This window comes from Gorilla gorilla, chromosome 20 (assembly GCF_029281585.2).
Source record: "Gorilla gorilla gorilla isolate KB3781 chromosome 20, NHGRI_mGorGor1-v2.1_pri, whole genome shotgun sequence".
Classification (NCBI taxonomy): Eukaryota; Metazoa; Chordata; class Mammalia; order Primates; family Hominidae; genus Gorilla; species Gorilla gorilla.
This window is the reverse complement of record NC_073244.2, coordinates 56,049,445-56,071,017: the sequence shown is the minus strand read 5'-3', so window position 1 is coordinate 56,071,017 and position 21,573 is coordinate 56,049,445. Positions and strand designations below refer to the sequence as shown.

General features: G+C 44.5%; 1 protein-coding gene across 1 annotated transcript in view; it reads left to right on the top strand.

The window, feature by feature from the left end:
* LOC101147353 (carcinoembryonic antigen-related cell adhesion molecule 5-like) overlaps window positions 1–20,156 on the top strand; it is a 33,240-nt gene extending 13,084 nt beyond the window's left edge. Inside the window, 8 exon segments of the mRNA XM_055370964.2 lie at window positions 9,736–10,014; window positions 11,468–11,722; window positions 14,290–14,547; window positions 14,550–14,567; window positions 15,206–15,462; window positions 17,088–17,230; window positions 19,027–19,058; window positions 19,712–20,156. Coding sequence (XP_055226939.1) covers window positions 9,736–10,014; window positions 11,468–11,722; window positions 14,290–14,547; window positions 14,550–14,567; window positions 15,206–15,384 — 989 coding nt within the window. The 3' untranslated portion in view covers window positions 15,385–15,462; window positions 17,088–17,230; window positions 19,027–19,058; window positions 19,712–20,156.
* The last annotated feature ends 1,417 nt before the right edge of the window (window positions 20,157–21,573 follow it).

Below are 21,573 nucleotides of genomic sequence, written 5' to 3'. Positions count from 1 at the left end.
TCACAAATTTGGAGGCTTAAAATAACATTTATTTTACTATTATTTCTTAATATATCAACTATTTACAATCATAAAGGTATATCACAAGATCAGTTATTACATCAAACATGTATTTTCCATCTATACTCTGTCCTGTAGATGAGAGCCCAAATGAGATTTTCACTGAAACATTTATTTTTTGTTTTTTTTTGTTATTTTTTCTTGTTGGTCTTTAATGAAGGCTAGGCATAAACTGAATTGACTTTCATGCAGTTGATTTTCATTTTTCATTTTTCATTTTTTTTTTTGAGACAGAGTCTGAATCTGCTGCCCAGGCTGGAGTGCAGTGGCATGATCTCGGCTCACTGCAGCCTTTGCCTCCTGGGTTCAAGCGACTCTTCTGCCTCAGCCTCCCCTGTAGCTGGGATTACAGGCATGCGCCACTGTGCCTGGCTAATTTTTGTATTTTTTAGTAGAGATGGGATTTCGCCATGTTGGCCAGCTTGGTCTCGAACTCCTGACCTTAGGTGATCCACCCACCTCTGCCTCTCAATGTGCTGGGATTACAGGCATGAGCCATCGCGCCTTGCCATGATTTTTATTTTTCGTTAGTGCTCATGGTATATGCTGCCCAGTGAGTTGTACCAACTACATTATTGTAACATCTGAATCAACTGTGGGCTACATTGTTTGATCAAGATTGATAGATTGCTTTATTATTTATTCTTCTTTTACAACTATAGCCTACAGATAAACAACCACTATTATAGAGATTAAACTTGATTATGCTACATGTCATATTACATGAATCACTCTGTGTCTACAAAGGCAAATTGATTGGATAAAATTCATTAAAGTGTAATGCCAAATAATTGTTTTATCATGATACAATACAATACTTATGTCTCACTTCCTTTTTTTTTTTGAGATAGAGTCTTGCTCTGTCGCTCAGGCTGGAGTGCAGTGGCAGGATCTCGGCTCACTACAACCTCCGCCTCCCGGGTTCAAGCAATTTTCTTGCCTCAGCCTACTGAGTAGCTGGGATTACAGGCACACGCCACCATGCCTGACTGATTTTTTTATTTTTGGTAGAGACGGGTTTCACCATATTGGCCAGGCTGGTCTCAAACTCCTGACCTTGTGATCCACCCACCTTACCCGCCTTGACCTCTCAAAGTGCTGGGATTACAGGCGTGAGCCACCGTGCCCAGCCTTTTTTTTTTTTTTTTTTTTTTTTTGAGACAGAGTCTCCCTCTGTTGCCTAGGCTGGAGTGCAGTGGTGCAATCTCAGCTCACTGCAACCTCCGCCTCCAGGCTCAAATGATTTTCATGCTTCAGCCTTCTGAGGAGCTGAAATTACAGGCATGCACCACCCCGCCCAGCTAATTTTGGTATTTTTAGTAAGAGACGGGGTTTGGCCATGTCGGCCAGGCTGGTCTCGAACTCCTGGCCTCAAGCAATCCACCTGTCTTGCCGCCCAAAGTGATGGGATTACAGGTGTAAGCCACCGTGCCTGGCCAGGTCTTACTTCTAAATTGGTTAAAATAACTCATTTATAGTATGTGAACATACTATAAATGGGAAAATCATGCTTCTGCATTTTTGGGTTTTATTGAACACTAAATTAGCTGCTTAGGAGTTGATCTTTGCCAACTCAATTATCATATTTTGTCCTGTCTTTTTTTTCCCTATAATTTTTCTACTAAAATTATACCAGACTAATCATTCAATTATAATTTGGTGAGGGTTTACCTTGAGAAAATATATTTCTTGAGATTCTATTTTTTCTTTGATCTTACTTTGGTATGCCCTGACTGCTACAAAACAAGTAAGTGCTGTTGCTATACCGATAACAGATTTATTTGGCCCTGAAGCTGATCAACTGAGGGATTTAGGTCTGTAACCATGTCTAGAAAAAATGCAAATGTGGGTATTTGATAATGTTTTTTTACTGTCAGTATGCATTTGGAAAGCGTTCAGCATTACTTCTTGGAGTTAATTGTTTTATAGAACTAATATTAAGGTTTTAAGACCTCTTTGCGTAGATGTTTTAGTTTTTAGAATAAATTTATTCCTACACCTATTTTCCAGAAAGACACTGGTAGAATCATTCTAATAATAAGATGGAGTGGAATGAATGGGACACTAATAGAAAATGAAAGGCCATGAAATGGAAATATACGTCTTCCTTTCAGTGGGTGTAATTTATTATTGACACACAGGACTTTTAGGACAACTGAATGATGAAAGAAGAGAAATTCTCGAAATGACTGAAAGAGAGCGGTGAGTACTTCTGCAACCCCTTCCATGAGTGTCTGTGCCTCTCTGATTTCTCTGAGTACAAGAGGATGCAAGCCCCAACTGAGGGCAGGCTGAAAATGTCAGAGAAATTAACATCCTGGGAGTGACCATTAATTAACACCAAGAAGGAATTGGTAGATATATTCCCCTGAACTTAGGGGGAACAACTCAGAGGTGGTTTTATTTTTTGTTGTTGTTGTTTTGTTTTGAGATGGAGTTTCGCTCTTGTTGCCCAAGTTGGAATGCAATGGCACAATCTTGGCTCACTGCAACCTCCGCTTCCCAGGTTCAAGTGATTCTCCCGCCTCAGCCTCCTGAGTAGCTGGGATTACAGGCATGTGACACCACGCCGGGCTAATTTTGTATTTTTAGTAGAGAGGGGGTTTCTCCATGTTGGTCAGGCTGGTCTCAAACTCCCGACCTCAGGTGATCTGCCTGCCTCGGCCTCCTAAAGTGCTGAGATTACAGGCGTGAGCCACTGCGCCCGGCCCTCAGAGGTGTGTTTTGTACCAGTTTTCAGAGGTGAGCTCCAGTTTTCTATAGAGCTAATTTTTCTATATGGCTTCCTTCTTTACCCTTACTTAGTTTCCCACACCTCTGCCAATGCTTTCTCCAAAATAAACTAATTGCACTAAGGTGTGGTGGCTCACGCCTGTAATCCCAGCACTTTGGGAGGCTGAGGCAGGTGGATCACGAGGTCAGTAGATCGAGACCATCCTGGCTAACATGGTGAAACCCTGTCTCTACTAAAAATACAAAAAATTAGCCTGGCGTGGTGGCGGGCGACAGAGCGAGACTCCATCTCCAAAAAAGTAAATAAATAAATAAATAAATAAATAATAAACTAATTGCACTTATATTCTAGTGCAGGGTCTGATTCTGGGTGAACTAAGACAGTGAATAACATTTACTATTTCAGTTTCTGTACCTCAGATGTCCAAGTGTCCTCAACTGGGTTCTCTCACCAGGCCAAAATCAAGGTGTAATGTGAGTTGGCTGGGGTTTACCTGTAGGCTTTGGGAAAGAACCCACATCCAAGCTCATTCAGATGGTGGCAGAATCCTGGTTCTTTTTTTTTTTTTTTTTTTTGAGACGGAGTCTCGCTTTGTCGCCCAGGCTGGAGTGCAGTGGGGCGATCTCGGCTCACTGCAAGCTCCGGCACCCACCAGCATGCCTGGCTAATTTTTTGTATTTTTAGTAGAGACGGGGTTTCACCATGTTAGCCGGGATGGTCTCGATCTACTGACCTCGTGATCCATCTGCCTCGGCCTCCCAAAGTGCTGGGATTACAGGAATGAGCCACTGTGCCTGGCCAGAATCCAGGTTCTTACAGTTGTAGGACTGAGGTCTGTTTCCTTGCTGGCTGTCATCTGCGGGTGCTCTAAGCTCTTGCAGGCCACTCTACCCTGCTCACACATTGACCCCTGCATCTTCAAAGACAGCAAGGATGCCTTGAATCCTCCTTGTGTTTTGATTCTCTGACTTTCTCATCTGCTCGGCTTTTAAAAGACTCACCTGATCGGGTCAGGCCCACCCAGATGATCTGTATTTTAAGATCGGCTGACTTTGGGCTTTACAAAATCCCTTCAAAGCAATACCTAGATTAGCATTTGATTGAACAATCAGGAACAGAAATCTGGAAGGACTATATTTAGAATCCTGATTACCACGCTGGCATTGGGGTTTACTCAGTTTCTTGATTCCATAGATGTATGTCTTTTACCGGATTTGGGAAATCAGGCATTATACCCACTTCCTCCTTTCCTTCTGGGTCTCCAACGACATGAATGTTGGCTCTTTTGTTAAAGTCCCACAGGTCCCAAAGTTCTGTTCTTCATTTCTTATCAGTCTGTTTTCTTTCTGTTGTTCAGGTGATAACTTTTATCTGCACTGATTTTTATCTCTGTCATCTCCATTCTGCAGCTGGGCTCAAACATTAAGTTTTTTAAAAATTTCTGTTATTGTGCTTTTCCATTCTAAAATTTCCATCTGGTTCTTTTTCATATCTTCTATTTCTTTGCTGAGACTTTCTGGTTTTTCACTTATTTCAAGTGTTTGTAATTGTTCATTGAAGCATTTTTATGTTGGCTGCTCTAAGATTCTTTTAAGACAATTCTAACATCAGTGTAGTGAATGCTTATAATTTTATAGAAACTCAGTATCAATTTTTGAAATTTTATTGTTTTGAGACAGGGTCGCACTCTGTCACCCAGGCTGGAGTGCAGTGGTGCAATCACGGCTCACTGCAGCCTCGAGCTCCTGGGCTCAAGTGAACCTCTCATCTCAGTCCCCCGAGTAGCTGGGACTATAGGCATATGCCACCATACCCAGCTAATTTTTTGAAATTTTATCTGTAGAGACGGAGGTCTCACTATGTTGCCCAGGCTGGTCTCAAACTCCTGAGCTCAAGCAATCCTCTTGCCTCAGCCTCCCAAAGTGTTGGGATTACAGATGTGAGCCACTGTGCCTGGCTCAGTATCTATTTTGAATGTAAGTTGGACTTTCTCATACCATAAGAAAAGCTTAGTCACCCTTGACACAGTTTCCAGGTCTCCACCTCCCCCCAGATCCTTATGTGGCAGATCCAGATACCTGCCTTACACTACCACTTCCTGTTAACCACCTCCTTACGCAACAGCTAGAGATAACTCACCTGACTGTCCCCCTGACCCCCAGACCCTGCATAGGCTGTGCAGATATGCCACAGTGATCACCTCCCAGTCAGTGTGACTCCATGCAAGTTGTGCCTGCTGGCTCTAAACCCAGTTAGAATTCTCTGTGGAAATCTGCCTGAGCAGTTTCCTTAGACTCCAATAAAAGCATCAGCCCACAGGTCTCTCACTTTCTCTTTCTTGCTCCCCACCCGCTGGTTGAGTGTGCGTGTCCCAGACAACTCTCTTCTTCCTGTTGGCTCTGTGAGATGTGCTGCTCTGTCTTCTCCGGAATCTGTGAGTAATAAACTGCCCCTGTTATTTCATGTGTTTTGTTGTGCTGCCTCCTCTGTGTCTCACCTGACTGACACATCCAAACCTAAAGTCTTTCCTGGTCAGAGCTGTCCTAAAGCATGGCTCTCTTTGTAGAAATAAACTGGACACAGGTCAGACAAAAGCCTTAAGAATGTCTGCCATTATAAACAAGTGTACTGTGGGCCAGGCGTGATGGCTCATGCCTGTAATCCCAGCCCTATGGGAGGTTGGGGTGGGAGGATCCCATGAGGCTAGGAGTTCAAGATCAGCCTGGCCAACATGGTGAAACCCCGTCTGTACTTAAAAAAAAAAAAAAAAAATTAGTTGGGTGTAGTGGCATATGTCTGTAATCCCAGCTACTCAGGAGGCTGAGGCATGAGAATTGCTTGAACCTGGGAGGTGGAGGTTGCAGTGAGCCAAGACTATACCACTGCACTCCGACCTGGGTGACAGAGTGAGACTCTGTCTCAAAAACAAACACACAAAAAATAAACAATTGTACTGTGAGAGGGACACCTGGTCACACAGGTCAGACATGTAGGCATTAGGCCGACCACCAAGATAAAGAAGTAACCAGTGAAAATTACACTTTAAACATCTACAACTAAATCTCCTAGAAAACTCAAGACCAAGTTAGAAAACATCAACAACAATCCGTGTCATCTCTATTAATTGTCTTTCCTCATTTAATTTCAGGAATGTCTTTCTCAGTCAATTTTTTTTTTTTTTTTTTTTTTGTAGAGATGGAGTCTCACTATGTTGCCCACGCTGGTCTCGAACTTCTGAGCTCAAGCAATCCTCCCACCTCGGCCTCCCAAAGTATTGGGATTACATGTAGGTATATGACAAGTGATTTTCAACAACACCCTGGACATTTTGGAAATTATGAGACGCTGGATCTCATTTAAATCTTCTGTTATAGCAGGTCTCCTCTGACATCTTGCTGGTGGGGCAAAAAGGGCACCATCTTGTTACAGCCAGTGGGGATGGAGGTCCAGGTTCCCCATTTGGCCTCTGTTGACATTCCAGGTGGGCGGGGCAACTGTTACTCCGGGCAGTTAGGAGAGTTCAGGCTTCCCACTGAGACATCCTCTGATACCATCTTGCCCAGAAGGGGCAGAGACGCCTCGTTACCGCTCCCTAGTGGCCTCAATGGACACTGCAGGGTCGGTGCTCATTACTGCTGGGCAAGGATGACAGTCCCAGCTGCTTATTCAGCCTGGTGGAGGGGATGGGTGTCTCTGTACAGCTGGCAAGGGTAAATGTCCAGGCTTTTCTGTGGGATATCACAGCAGCAAAGTGATTATCTTGTAAAGATTTGCTGTCTTTAGCAAATCTTGTCAGGCTGCTCCTTCTTGTCCTTTGGCTAGAGCAGGCTTTGCTTGAGCCTCTTTTGGATCTACACTCATTGGCATTTCTAGATTGCCAGGCTCTCCAGCTCCCAGTCTGGGATCTGTGAGGCGCAAAGAAAGTCCAGAAAACTCACCACCATGTCCTTTCTCCGGTCTTGAGATCCGCAGCCAGTCTGCCATATTCTCTCCTCCTTTCCGAGTCATCTATTTTTATTTATTTTATTTATTTATTTATTCTTTAGCTGCACCTGTGATAGACTGCTTGATATTATTCCCATAGAACAATGATGTTCTGTTCATATTTTTGAGGCTTTTTCTCTATTGCTTTATTTTATTTTATTTATTTTTCCATAGGTTATTGGGGTACAGGTCGTGTTTGGTTACATGAGTAAGTTCTTTGGGGGTGATTTGTGAGATTTTGGTGCACCCATCACCTGAGCGGTATACACTCCACCCTATTTGTAGTCTTTCATCCCTCACTCCCCTCCCACTCTTCACCCCAAGTCCCCAAAGTCCATTGTATCATTCTTACGCTTTTGTGTCCTCATAGCTTAGCTCCCACATATCAGCGAGAACATATGATGTTTGGTTTTCCATTCCTGAGTTACTTCACTTAGAATAATAGTCCCCAGTCTCATCCAGGTCATTGCAAATGTTGTTAATTCATTCCTTTTTATGACCGATTAGTATTCCATCATTCATATATATGTATATATATGAACGTATATATGAACATATATATGAACGTATATATGAACGTATATATGAACGTATATATATGAACGTATATATATGAACGCATATATGAACGCATATATGAACGCATATATATGAACGCATATATATGAACGCATATATGAAGGCATATATATGAACGCATATATGAACGTATATATATGAAGGCATATATGAACGTATATATATGAAGGCATATACGAACGTATATATGAACGTATATATATGAACGTGTATATATGAACGTGTATATATGAACGTGTATATATGAACATATATGTGAACGTATATATATGAACGTATATATGAACGTATATATATGAACACATATATATGAACGCATATATATGAACGCATATATATGAACGCGTATATGAACGCATATATATGAACGCGTATATGAACGCATATATATGAACGTGTATATGAACGTATATATATGAACGTATATATGAACATATATATGAACGTATATATGAACATATATATGAACGTATATATGAACGTATATATATGAACGTATATATATGAAGGCATATATGAACGTATATATATGAAGGCATATATGAACGTATATGTGAACGTGTATATATGAACATATATGTGAACATATATATATGAATATATATGTGAACATATATATATATATCACAGTTTCTTTATCCACTTGTTGATTGATGGGCATTTGGGTTGGTGCCACGATTTTGCAATTGTGAATTGTGCTGCTATAAACATGCGTGTGCGAGTATCCTTTTTGTGTAATGACTTCTTTTCCTCTGGGTAGATACCCAGTAGTGGGACTGCTGGATCAAATGGTAGTTCTACTTTCAGTTGTTTAAGGAATCTCCACACTGTTTTTCATAACGGCTGTACTAGTTTACATTCCCACCAGCAGTGTAGAAGTGATAATATCCAAGGTTTTTAACTGTGCTCAGGGGATGGAATAGGGAAAACTGTGCCTGCTTCATTTTCTGAGATTTTTTAAAAATAGATTTTTCTACATAGTATTTATTTCACAGTGGTTATGAAGTTTGGAGTCACATAGCCCTGAGTTTAAAAATGATTCACCCACTTACAACTTGGTTTTTCACAACTCACTTACCCAACATAAACCTCAGTTTACCTGTTGTAAAATGGGATATTAATAGTCTTTACAGCACAGGGTGGTACCAGTAGTACATGAGATAATGCTTGCAGTGCAAGCAATGGAAGCAATGCAAGCAAGCATCCGGCAGTTTTTTTTCCTTTCTTCCTTTTTTTTTTTCATTTTTTTGAGATGGAGTCTCACTCTTGTTGTCCATGCTGGAGTGTCGTGGTATGATCTCGGCTCACTGCAACCCCCACCATCCAGGTTCAAGAGATCCTCCCACCTCAGACTCCCAAGTAGCTGGAATAACAAGTGCGTGCCATCACACCTGGCTAATTTTTGTATTTTTTAGTAGAGACGGGGTTTCACCATGTTGGCCAGGCTGGTCTCAAACTCCTGACCTCAGGTGATCCACCTTCCTCACCCTCCCAAAGAGCTGGGATTACAGGCCTGAGCCACCACACCCAGCCGGTGATGGATATATTAATTAGCTTGATTGTAGAGATCAACTATCAAAACATCAAGTTGTACACTTTGAACATACAACATTTTTATTTGCTTATTATACCTCGATAAAACTGTTTTAAAAAGTGTAACCATTGGGTCAAAAGTTATATAAACATGTGTAACTTTCAACTTGTATTTCTAAGTTGACTTCAAGAAAGATATTTACTTCCTGTCATCCCAGCACTTTGGGAGGTCAAGACAGGAGGATCACTTGAGCCCAGGAGTTTGAGACCAGCCTGGGCAGCACAGCAAGACCCCACTCTACAAAAGTTTTTCAAAAGTAGCTGAGGATGGTGACATGCATGGATCTCAGCTACTCAGGAGGCTGAGGCGGGAGGATCGCTTGTGCTTGGGAGTTTGAGACTACGGTGAGCCGTGTTAGTGCCACTGCACTGAAGCCTGGGCAACAGAGCAAGACCCTGTCTCAAAAAAGAAAAATATTTACTAATTTGTAATCTAGGTATAAGATTCCTCACTTGAAATCTAAAGTTGGTCTTTAGAGTGCCCCATAACCCCTTGAAATTATATACAAATGTGTAGGTATTTGTGTGGTGTGTGTGTTATTGGGTGTATTTCTGGGGAGAGGATCTGGGATCTCTAGACACTTAAGAACTTCCGGAAGTAGAGCTGTTGGCTGTGTGTGTGTGTGTGTGTGTGTGTGTGTGTGCGCTTATTGGTCATCTTGGAAACAGCAAAGCCAACATTGGTGTTTCCAAGGTCCCCAGCCTATTCGTGCTGCCGATCATTCCTAGGGTTCCAGATCCTCCCATGTCCTATAACGCCATTCTTTCTCTTTCCTTCTCCCCAGAGAAGCTGCACCAGCCCCCGGTGGAAGCCCAGAACTTGGCCCCTCTGGAGCACACAGACTCCTTGAATTTGACATGCATTTCTCCAAACAATGACGGGACATTCCAGTGGTTTCTGAACCTTGAGGTGATTCAGGAAGGGGATGGACCAGTAATCTCCAGAGATGGCAGGGTCCTCACCATCCCCACAGTCACATGCAATGACTCCAGCACCTACCACTGTGAGGCCAGGAACCACCTGGGATCCAGGCTCAGTGAAGCCCTCGTGGTTGGCGTGGCTTGTAAGTCTGGGTTTCTTTGCTCTGACTCACCTCTGATCCACACAGAACCTCCAGCCCAACTATCTACTGGTTCATCCATGATTTATAGCTTAGCGTTTAAATCAGAGACTCTACAGACTGCCTTGGTTCAAATCCTAGCGCTTCTGTTTCTTTTATTTATTTATTTATTGAGTCATGGTCTCACTCTGTTGTCCAGGCTGGAGTGCAGTGGCTGGATCATAGCTCACTGCAGCCTTGCCCTTCTGGGCTCAAGCAATCCTCCTGCCTCAGCCACCAGAGTAGCTGGGATCGCAGGCACATGCCTCTATGCCTGGCTAATTTTTACAAGTTGTGGTAGAGACAAAGTCTCACTATGTTGCCCAGCCTAGTCTCGAACTCCTAAGCTCAAGCAATCCTCCTGCCTCAGCCTCCCAAAGTGCTAGAATTACAGGTGTGAGCCTCTGCGCCCAGCCGTCCCTGCTATTTCTTAGCTAGGTGTCCTTGGGCAAGTCACTTCACTTTTCTACATCCTCAGTTTTCTCATCTGCAAAGTGAGAATGATAATATCTATCTCATTGGGTGATTATGAGGATTAAGTGAGTTAGTTCATTTAAGGAACTTAGAATAGTGCCTGGAACATAGCAAGTGCTTCTTTTTTTTCTCTTTTTTCTTTATTCTTTTCCACTACTCTGCACACTAAGTGCTTAATAGACGTTTACAATGACTATTCTCTCAGAAGTTTATCATCATTTATTTATTTAAGGGGCATGTATTGAGTTTCTACTATGTACCCAATTAAGGACTTTCAGACCCATTCAATCTCAGGTACAAAGGTAGATGGAGATTGTAGGAAGCCAAGATCCCAGAAATTCCAGACTCGACAACATAAATATTTGCAGAACTGGAAGGACTTTCAGAGACACCACATTTTACAAACAAGAAAACTGAGATTAAGAAAGGGGAAGGGCTCACCCAAGATCTCACCATGGTCAAGAAGAAAGATAAGAACTTGAACCCATGTGTTTTTCTCTCTCTGCCCCTCTGTCTCTCTACTTTTGGGAAAGCATCTACTGAGCATCCACTGTGTGCTGTGTGTATTGGGTGTTATTTCTAGTCAAAGCAGTTAACATAACTGACAAGCATATCCCTGTCCTCATGGAGCTGACAGTCTTCAAAGATCAAGGAGGGTAATAGACACAAGAGGGAGGCTACCGCCAGCCATGGTTCGTTTGTTCGTTCGTTCCTTCTTTCCTTCCTTCTTTCCTTCCTTCCTTCCTTCCTTCCTTCCTCCCTCCCTCCCTCCCTCCCTTCCTCCCCTCCCTCTCTTCCTTCCTTTGACAAACTTTTACGTTGTGGTGCTGTGTGCCTCCCTCAACATGTCAGGCTTCCAACACTGAGCTGAAATGCACAATCTAGGGGGGTGGTCCTTACTTCTCATACTCTTCCTAATTAGGAAGTCTTTCTCCTTGTTCAGATGGCCCGGATACCCCCATCGTGACCGCACTGGACCCAGATTTTGTGATTGGTTCCAACCTCACTCTGGTCTGCTTAGCCTACTCCCACCCCCTTGCCCAGTACACATGGAGCTTCAGTGGGGTCACCACATGGGAGGGCCAGACCCTCTTCCTGCCCAGTCTCTCCAGGGCACACTCAGGGGTCTACACCTGCAAGGCCTCCAACTCCCTTTCCGGCTTGCACAGCAGTATGGACACCATCATCACTGTCTCAGGTATGAAGCCAGGGTTGAGGGTTATTGGTTAATGGTGAAATCCTCAAAATCAAAGAAAAAAAAAAGAAAAAGAAAAAAATAAGAGAAAAATTCTTCTCTGCCCCAGGACTTCATTGGTGAATTTGGGTTTGGTTTTGTTTTTTAGAATTCTTTTCTTTGCTGTTTCACTTCATATATTCAGCAAGATTTTTCTAACCTGTGTTATGCAGAATAAATTTTTACATTCTTTAACCAACAAAATGACTTTTCATTGATAGGATTGCTTTAAAAATATTATATGCCACCTTTTTCACATTTTAAATAAATTTCACAATAATTGTAGAAAAAGTAAATCATATAGATGGGCAAGAAGGCAAAAAATGTTGTCCACAGTAAGCCTCCCAGAAAAAGCCACAGGGCTTCTATAATTCCTCTGTTTTTGTATATACATTCAAATATATGTGTGTGGTCTTTTTTTTTTTTTTTTTTTTTTTTGAGACAGGGTCTTACTCTGTCTGCCAGGCTGGAGTGCAGTGGTTTGATCTTTGCTCACTGTAGCCTCAACCTCCTGGGATCAATTGATCCTCCCACCTCAGCCTCCCAAGTAGCTGGCACTACAGGCACATGCCACCACGCTGGGCTAATTTTTGTCCTTTTTGTAGAGACAGGGTCTTGCTGTGCTGCCCAGTCTGGTCTCAAACTCTTGGGCTTAAGTGATCCATCCACTTTGGCCTCCAAAAGTGCTAGGATTACAGGTGTGAGCCATTGTGGCTGGCCAAATATATGTATTTTTAAACAACAAATAGTATTAGACTATACTTATTATTGTTTAAACTGTTTTTAAATTTCATCTTTTAATCTTTAATATATTTCTGTTAATTAATATAGAGCCACATTACATCCTACATTCTGATTATTTCTTTATTGAACACATACTGTATACCCAGTGTAAGAGAAATTACCAATACAAATATTTTTAAAAAGGAAAAGGGTAAAAACTCTACATTATCAGAAATGACCACGGCTAATATTTTATTATACCCTCTTACAGGTTCATTCCCAGTACCTATTTCTTTTTTTTTTCTTCTCTCTCTCTTTTTTTTTTTTTTTTTTTTTAAGACAAGTCTCACTCTGTCACCCAGGCTGGAGTGCAATGGCACGATCTTAGCTCACTGCAACCTCTGCCTCCTGGGTTCAAGTGATTCTTCTGCCTCAGCCGCCTGGGATAACAGCTGTGCACCAGCACATCTGGCTAATTTTTGTGTTTTTAGTAGAGACGGGGTTTTGCCATGTTGGCCAGGCTGGTCTCGAACTCCTGACCTCAGGTGATCCGCCTGCCTTGGCTTCCCAAAGTGCTGGGATCGCAGGTACGAGCCACTGTGCCTGGCCTCCAGTATCTGTTTCTTATAAATTACTGCATACGTATTTTCCTTTATAAAGAAGAGTTGTGCTATCTTGCTCCAAATTTTTAAAAATATTGGTATAGAAGTTATTTAGGGATGAAAATTTTTGCTTTCAATGGTTACCCTTCTGAGATCCTTTTCTTATTTATATGGTGTGATTGTGACTTAGGAGAATAAAAGGATGTTATAGCACAGTGCCTCTCAACATCAAGGTGACTCATAGAAGCTACAGAGGGTACAACTCAGCTGTGTGGGAGACCACCCTGGGTGTAATGCAGGTCAGCGAGAAAGGAAAGAGGCAGGCAGATGGGCAGTGTGAATCCCATTTGTCCCCATTGATCAATGTCCTCATCTTGGGTTAGTCATGGATCATCCCTGAGCCTCAGGTTCTTCATTTTCCAAATGGGGATTTACAGGGTTGTTGTAAAGTCTAATGAATCACACACATAAAACATCTACTACAAATTAAGTACTCAACTGATGAAGGTTCTTCTTGTTGTTTGCTCAGTTTTATCACATGTGAAATGGGTTAAAATCCACCCTTCTCTTGAAATATAAGCATGAGGATATAAGATTGTGTCTGTAAAGCATTTAGCACAAAGCCTGGGGCATATTTGGTGCTCCAGAAGTGTTAATTTATTAAGTAAACAGACAGAAGGGAAGATCAATGGATGGATTGGTGGATGAATGAATAGGTGATTGGGTGATGAATGAATAGGTGATTGGGTAAATGAAGGGATAGATGGATGAGCGAATTTAGGTGGGTGGTAAGTGATTGGAAAAGATCATTGGGTGGATGAATGGGTGAAAAAAATGGTGAATGATTGAGAAGATGGGTGCATGTATGCATCCCTGGGTGGGTAGGTAGATGGGAAGGTAGATTGATGGATGGATGGATGGATGGATGGATGGATGGATGACGGATGGATACATGGGTGGACTGAGGGACAAATTGGTGGATGCATAAATAGAAGGGTGACTGGAAGAGTGAACAATTGGGTGAATAAATGTAGGAAAGGCTGAGTTGGTGGAGAGTAGATGGACTTATGGACAGGTGCATGGATGGATGATTGGCAAGTGTGCTGAATTCCTTCAGCCCTAAGGGTATTCCCTAAGGGTGTTCTTCTCTAAGCCCATGATCTGGGCATGACTCAGCATTTCTACCTCTTTCTAATTTTCCTGCAGAGACACTTCCTCAGCCCAATGTCACAGCCAGTAACTTAGCCCCAGTGGAGCATGTGGATTCCATCAGTCTGCATTGCCTTCCTCCAAGGAGCACTGTGGCCATCTGCTGGTATGTCAATGGCCAGAAGCTCTTCATTGGTGGCCACAGGGAGCTGTCCCTGGACTGCAGAACACTGACTCTGCGGAACATCACCAGGAATGACACGGGGGTCTACCAGTGTGAGAGCTGGAACTCAGCCACCAGCAGCATCAGCAACCCCATCTCATCAAAGTTACATGTGAGTCCAGGGCCTGATAAAGGATGGGTGGAGATGTGCATAGGAGTGTGGCTGAGGGGTGAAGGAGCGGCTGAAGTTTAGCTGGTTCTGTTGGCAAAGCTGGAAGTGTCTGTCCTGGACAAAGTGAGAGAGGGCACCAAGGGGAGATTTTGTGGAAGGGAGACTGCAGATGCCAAGCCTGGGGTGGGAGTGTGGTTTTGAGAGAGGAGGTCATAGTGGCTGAAGTAAAGGGAAGAAGGACAGTGAAGAAGAAGAGGACTGTCTTGCCCCAAGAGAGGTAATGGGACAGACTGTGCAGGGCCTGTGGGCCATGATGAGGGCTTTGGCTTTTACCCTGCATGAGACAGCAGCCAAAGAAGGGTTTGTGCAGAGAAGGGACATGATGTGACGCAGGTTTGAACAAGCTTTGAAAAGGATACCTCTAGCTGCACAGTAGAAGTAGAGAATATGGTATGGGGAGGTGGTGGAGGTGGTAGGGGACAAGAAAGCAACTAGAAGGGAGATGGCCAACAGTGTCAAATGCAGTTGTGCACTGGAGGGGGATGGAAGAGTGTCATCTGAGACAATGGCCAATGCATTGTGATATGGACAAAGGCCTTTCCTCTTCCCTCTGGCCTGATCTTCTCAATTCTCTGCAGATGGCCCAGACCCTCCTGTGGTCAACCCTCCAGACCCAGAGGTCACAGCTGGGGCAGCCCTCACCCTGTCCTGCTTTGCTGACTCAAACCCCCCTGCCCAGTACCACTGGGAGATGGACAGAAGGCCAGGCCCTGCCACCCAGCACCTGGTCATTTCTGAGGTCACTCTGGACCAGTAGGGCAGGTACACCTGTGAGGCCTCCAACAGCGTCACTCACCTCTGCAGCTCAGTCAACGGGAAGTCATCCGGATCTCAGGTGGGTGTTGAGATGCCATGGTGATAATGGCTCAGAGTCTCTTGCCTGATATAAGTGGGTTCTGGGGCTTGGGTCAATCATATAGTACCTCAACAAAGCTGCATAAAATGCCCCCCCCCAAGACCCAGTGGCTCAAGACAATAAGAATTTCTTACAGCTTGTAAGTCTGCAGGTCAGTTGGGTGGTCCTTCTGAACTTGGCTGTATGTTTTTTAGTAGAGACGGGGTTTTGTCATATTGGCCAGGCTGGTCTTGAACTCCTGACCTCAGGTGATCCACTGGCCTTGGCCACCCAAAGTGCTGGGATTACAGGTGTGAGCCACCATGCCAGGCCCTAATTATTACATTGATTACTTATCGTCAATCTCTCCATCCAGGTGGCCAGATCTATGACAGTTGAGACCTTGTCTGTTGTGTTGACTGCTGTATCATCAGTGCCTAGAACAGCTTGCTGAATGAATAAATGAATGAATGAATGAATGCTGGCCACTTTGCTCAGGAGACTCACCCCTCTACCAGCTGATCTTGGACTTGTCTTTTGGATCTCAGCTTAAATGTCACTTCCTCCAGGATGCGTTCCCTGATTTCCCCAGACTAAGTCTGGTCCTCCTGTGAGATCCTCGAATAGCATCTTATTCTCATCACTTTATATATTTGCTCCACTGTGTGTGTGTGTATGTGTGTGTGTGTTTTGACAGAGTCTCACTCTGTCGCCCAGGCTGGAGTGCGGTGGCACAGTCTTGGCCCACTGCAACCTCTGCCTCTTGGGTTCAAATGATTCTCTTGCCTCAGTCTCTTGAGTAGCTAGGACTACAGGCACGTGTCACCATGCCCGGCTAATTTTTTGTATTTTTAGTAAAGACAGGGTTTCACTGTGTTAGCCAGGGTGGTCTCGATCTCCTGACCTCGTGATCCGCCTGCCTCGGACTCCCAAAGTGTTGGGATTACAGGCGTGAGCCACCACACCTGGCCCTCATTGTGTGTTTTATGTCTCAGTTCCCTCCTAAAGTGTAAGCTCTAGGACATCAGGAATTTTGTGTGTTCTGTTTTCTGCAATATCCCTCGAGTGCCTAAAAAGGTGTCTGGCACACACAGTATGTGCTAAATAAATGTTCGTTGAATGAGGAATGGATGAATGTGATCCTCAGAGGCCACATAGTGCAGAGGTTCAGAGTGTAAGCTCTGGCATCAACATGTTTCAAATTCTAACTCTACCCCATGTGTGATGGTGGATGGGTAGTTTAACTTCTCAGTGCCTGTTTCTTTAATGGGAATATTAACAATGCCTTCCTCATAGGGTTGTCTTGAGGAATAAATGAGATAATATAGTTTACCAGACATTTATTCCTGTCATCTGTGAGTGTTATATTTATTATCTGGTACAGACGCTTCCTTTCCCTGGGCCTCAGTTTCCCAATCTGTAAAATGGGGGTAGAGGAGGGTTTGAATTGAGCACATGGAGGGAACAGCTCTGAGGACCTGAAACCCAGAGCCCCAGCACTGACACCTCTCTCTTCCTCTCCCTCCCTCTCTCTCTTCCTCTCCCTCCCTCTCTCTCTTCCTCTCCCTCCCTCTCTCTCTCTCTTTCTATCTCTCTCTTTCTCCTTCTCTCTCTCTTTCCTGCAGAGGTTCCTGGGGATGAACTGCAGCCGGCCTTACTCAGGACCACTATTCCTGCTGGAGGCATCGCAGGGATTGCCTCGAGTGTCCTGATCAGCGTGGTGCTCACAGGGACTGCTGGCTACTGTGTTGGGGTCATAAGGTCCCAGGTACCAGCTCTGGGCCCCTCAGAGGTCACGTAGCCAGGACTGAGTGGGGATCCCAGAGGGGGCTACTTATCTGGGAGCTGCAAACTTCACTGGCAGGGACCAGGGGCACTGAGGACCAGTGGGTGGGCCTGCAGGGGAAGAACCTGCTCAGGAACTGGCAGTCAGCACTGGCGCTGGGGCACCACCCATTTGTCCTGAGTTCGATCCTGGGCTCTTGAGTCAGATGGAAGTGAATTCAAACCCCTCTGTCACCAGCTCCTTGCAGTGGCAATCTTGGAAGGGTGTCCTAACCACTATTGCCTTAGTTTCCTCACCTGTGAAATGGGGATAAAGGTAGCCATTACCTTATAGTTGTGGAGACAATTCACCGGCATCATCAGGACTTAGCTAATGTCTGTACATGGTAAATGGTAACTAAATTTGTCTATTAATAATATTGTTAAAATGACCATTATTAATTACAACTAACATTTATATAGTGTCCGCTAAAGCCTAGGTATAATATCATATTATAATTATGGCATGGCTAATCATAAATATCACTACCTAGGTTGGGCACAGAGGCTCACTACTGTAATCCCAGCATTTTGGGAAGCTGAGGCAAGTGGATCACTTGAGCTCACGAGTTCGAGACCAGCCTGGGCAACACGGTGAAACTGTCTCTACCAAAAATACAAAAAATTAGTTGGATGTGGTGGCACGTGCCTGTGGTCCCAGCTACTCAAGAGGCTGAGATGGGAGAATCGCCTGGGCCCAGGAGTTTGAGGCTGCTGTGAGCCATGATCATGCCACAGTATTCCAGCCTGGGCAACAGAGTGAGACCCTGTCTCAAAAAAAAAAAAAAAATGTAAAGCTATCTCTTGCTGGTTTACAATTCCCTTGAGGTGTTCTGGAGGTTTCTGGGTGTGGGACCCTGGGTCTGCTGCAGTCATGTTTCTGCTGGCTGGTGGCATTCTGTGACTTGTGTCCGGGTCACCTTCTGCTCCTCTTCACATTGCCTTCTCCTCTGTGGGTGTCCAATCTCCCTCTACTCTTTCATGAGGAAACTCGTGATGGCATTTACTGTCCACTCGCATCATCTAGATGACCTCCTCATCTCATGATCCTTAATCGTATCTGCAAAAACCTTGTTTCCTTATGACGTAACATTTACAGGTTGCAAGGGTTAGGACCTGGTATCTTTGAGTGGCCACTCTCCATCCTACTACCAGTTGTGCAAAGACAAATGACTGCAGCCCCATTTCCTGTGGGCTTGCTGTATTTCACCCTCTGCTGAGCCATTGCATTCAGCGTCTCCTCATTTCACCGAGGAGGGAGGAGCTAGGTTACACCTATTACGCAGAAGAAGAAACTGGGGCTTAAAGAGGCTCTGTCTCATGCTCGAGGTCACATAGACGGTGAGCAGAGGAGCTGGGGGAGCTTTGAACCCATTTCTCTCTCACTGTAGAGTCTGGGTCCTTAACCACTGTGCTACCTGAAGCCTGGAGCAGAATAGGGGTGGGATGGGACCAAGATTGCTCGTGGTGTGTCATCCCTGTGCACATCTGGGCAGAGAGCATCAGCTCAGTTTCCTGGGATGGACGCCAATATTATTCACCATGATAACACGAGGTTTGCTCTACCTTCAGGGTTCTCTGGGACCTCGGGCTCGCCTAGGAAGCAGAGATCTCAACTTTTTGCCCCCTTTCCCTCCTTCAGAAGGTGGGATGAAGACAGCCTGCTTTTGGCTTAGCTGCAGAGGAAGACACCTTTGCCACTCGCCTCTCGGGACTTAACTCTTCTTTCCTTCTCTCCAGCCCAGGAATCCTGTGGAGTTCAGCTCAGCAAGGTAAGGATGAAATACTTACCTCCAGATGCTTCAGAAGCTTCAGATGCCAGACTGAAGAATTACATGTTCACCCTGTGGACAGTAAGGGATCATGGGAGGGGATTTACCAGGAAAGGATGGCAGCATCCCAGACTTCTTGTAGGGTCAGCTGGGGGTCTTTGAGCCTCTCTGTTTAGAGGGGAGAGAGAGAGACTCTAATTCAGAGCTGGGATTTGGAAAGGTGGCCAGAATTGTGGTGGGCATGTTGGAGGGGTTAAGTATACTGACAGGGAGGCTGGGGGTCAGGGTTGGGGAACTCAGAGCAGTTTTACAGGCGAGAGAAGATGGAGGTATTGCCTAGGGTAAGGTCATGCGGATGGAGAAAAGGGGGCAGAAAAGAAGGTTAATGAGTTTCGAAGATGGAACCCTTAGGAGTTGGTGATTGATTAGATGTTGGAGGTGATTTAGGGAGAGGAGGGTATCGAGAAAGATGCCCAAATATTTTGTTTCAGAGAAAAAAGAGGAATTGAGCAGAGAGTAAGGGCAGCTGACCCTGAGTTGGGAATCAAGTATTCCTTCCACAGCTGGGGGAGGCAGAGGCGTTTCTGGCTATGGAGGCCAGAACAGAAAGTCCCTTTCTTGGGTAGGGTTGAGCAAGGTGTCATGTTTTCCAGAGGCATGGAGATGTCAACTGCATTGTGACCAGTCTTCAACACCCTGACCAGAGATGTCAACTCCTCCCAAGGCCAAAAAGAGACACTGAGCCAGCTATTTTAACAGATTTGAGGTGACCTTCATTGAAAGGTAGAAGTTTGTAATCACTCCCCAATCTCTTTCCTTTTTTGAAACAAAAATGCTTTAGACGGGATTGCATGATGATCAGGACTTACCTTGTAGCTTCACAGACAACCTCCACACGTTTACTCCACCAGTTAAGAAGTGTTGGCTGTGCGCGGTGGCTCACGCCTGTAATCCCAGCACTTTGGGAGGCTGAGGCGGGCAGATCACCTGAGGTTGGGAGTTTGAGACCAGCCTGATCAACATGGAGAAATCCCGTCTCTACTAAAAATACAAAATTAGCTGGGTGTGGTGGCGCATGCCTGTAATCCCAGCTACTCAGGAGGCTGAGGCAGGGGAATTGCTTGAACCCCGGAGGTGGAGGTTGCGGTGAGCCAAGATGGCACCACTGCACTCTGGCCTGGGCAGCAAGAGCGAAACTCTGTCTCAAAAAATAAAAAGAAAAAAAGAAGTGTTATGATGTAGAATACCCTTTCTTATGTTGCATTCCTTCTTTGCATATTATGTGTAACTCTCTAAGGGCTGTGGCTCAAGTAGCTCAGTCAGCTTTTGCATTCAAAAATTCACAGTTCAGACTAGGCACGGTTGCTCACACCTATAATCCCAGTGCTTTAGGAGGCTGAGATGGGAGGATTGCTTGAGGCCACAAGTTCGAGACCAGCATGGGCAACATAGAGAGACTCCCCTCTGAAACGCTACAAAAAAAATTAGCTGGGTGCCGTGGCATGTGTCTGTAGTCCCAGCTACTTGGGAGGCTGAGGAGTCTGTACAGAGTCCTTGGCAGCATTAGCTAATATCCTCATGTCATCAGTTGATCTCTAACATCCTTCAGCTCCTGGGAGCCTCTCACTTTCCTACCACAGAACTCTGTCTGACCCTCATCCATGCTTCTTTGTCCCCACCATCTCCCTTAAATGGAATTTTCATGGCTGGCTTGATAATGCAAGATTGGACACTCTTTTCTTCCTAGTAGTGAGACAAGAGCTAAGCACCTTACAAAATTGTTAATGCACGATCTTGAGGTGAACTTAAAAGTATCCTGCAGGTGGCTGGGCACGGTGGCTCACGCCTATAATCCCAGCACTTTGGGAGGCCAAGGGGTGAATCACCTGAGGTCAGGAGTTCGAGACCAGCCTGGCCAACATGGTGAAACCCCATCTCTACTAAAAATACAAAACATTAGTCAGGTGTGGTCGTGGGTGCCTGTAATTCCAGCTACTGAGGAGGCTGAGGCAGGAGAATTACTCGAACCTGGGAGGTGGAGGTTGCAGTGACTTGAGATCGTGCCACTGCACTCCAGCCTGGGTAACAGAGTGAAACTCCGTCTCAAAAAAAAAAAAAAGTATCCTGCAGGTTACTGTCTCAAAAAAAAAAAAAAAAAAAAAAAGTATCCTGCAGGTTACTTGGAAGATCCAAAGTATTTTACTCTCTAATTGGTGGTGTCCCAAGTTCTAGAAGAAGAAGTCATAGCTCTGACTGGGTAGAGTGGGATGTGGATGCTTATGATGACAGAGTGGGTAGAAGTGGGAGAGTGTTAGTGAAATTGTTATATTGGTGAGGGGAGAATATCTCAGCTGGAGAAGCTTCTGGGAAAGTTTACTCCTTTGAACCATGACTGAGAAAAGATATGTCCCTTTCTATGTCAGTGGGCATCATGAGTTTAATAAAATAGCATCTGTGAGCTAATCTTTTGTCTGTTTTCTGTGCCATTCTAGGAATTTAAGGAGTCATGGAAACA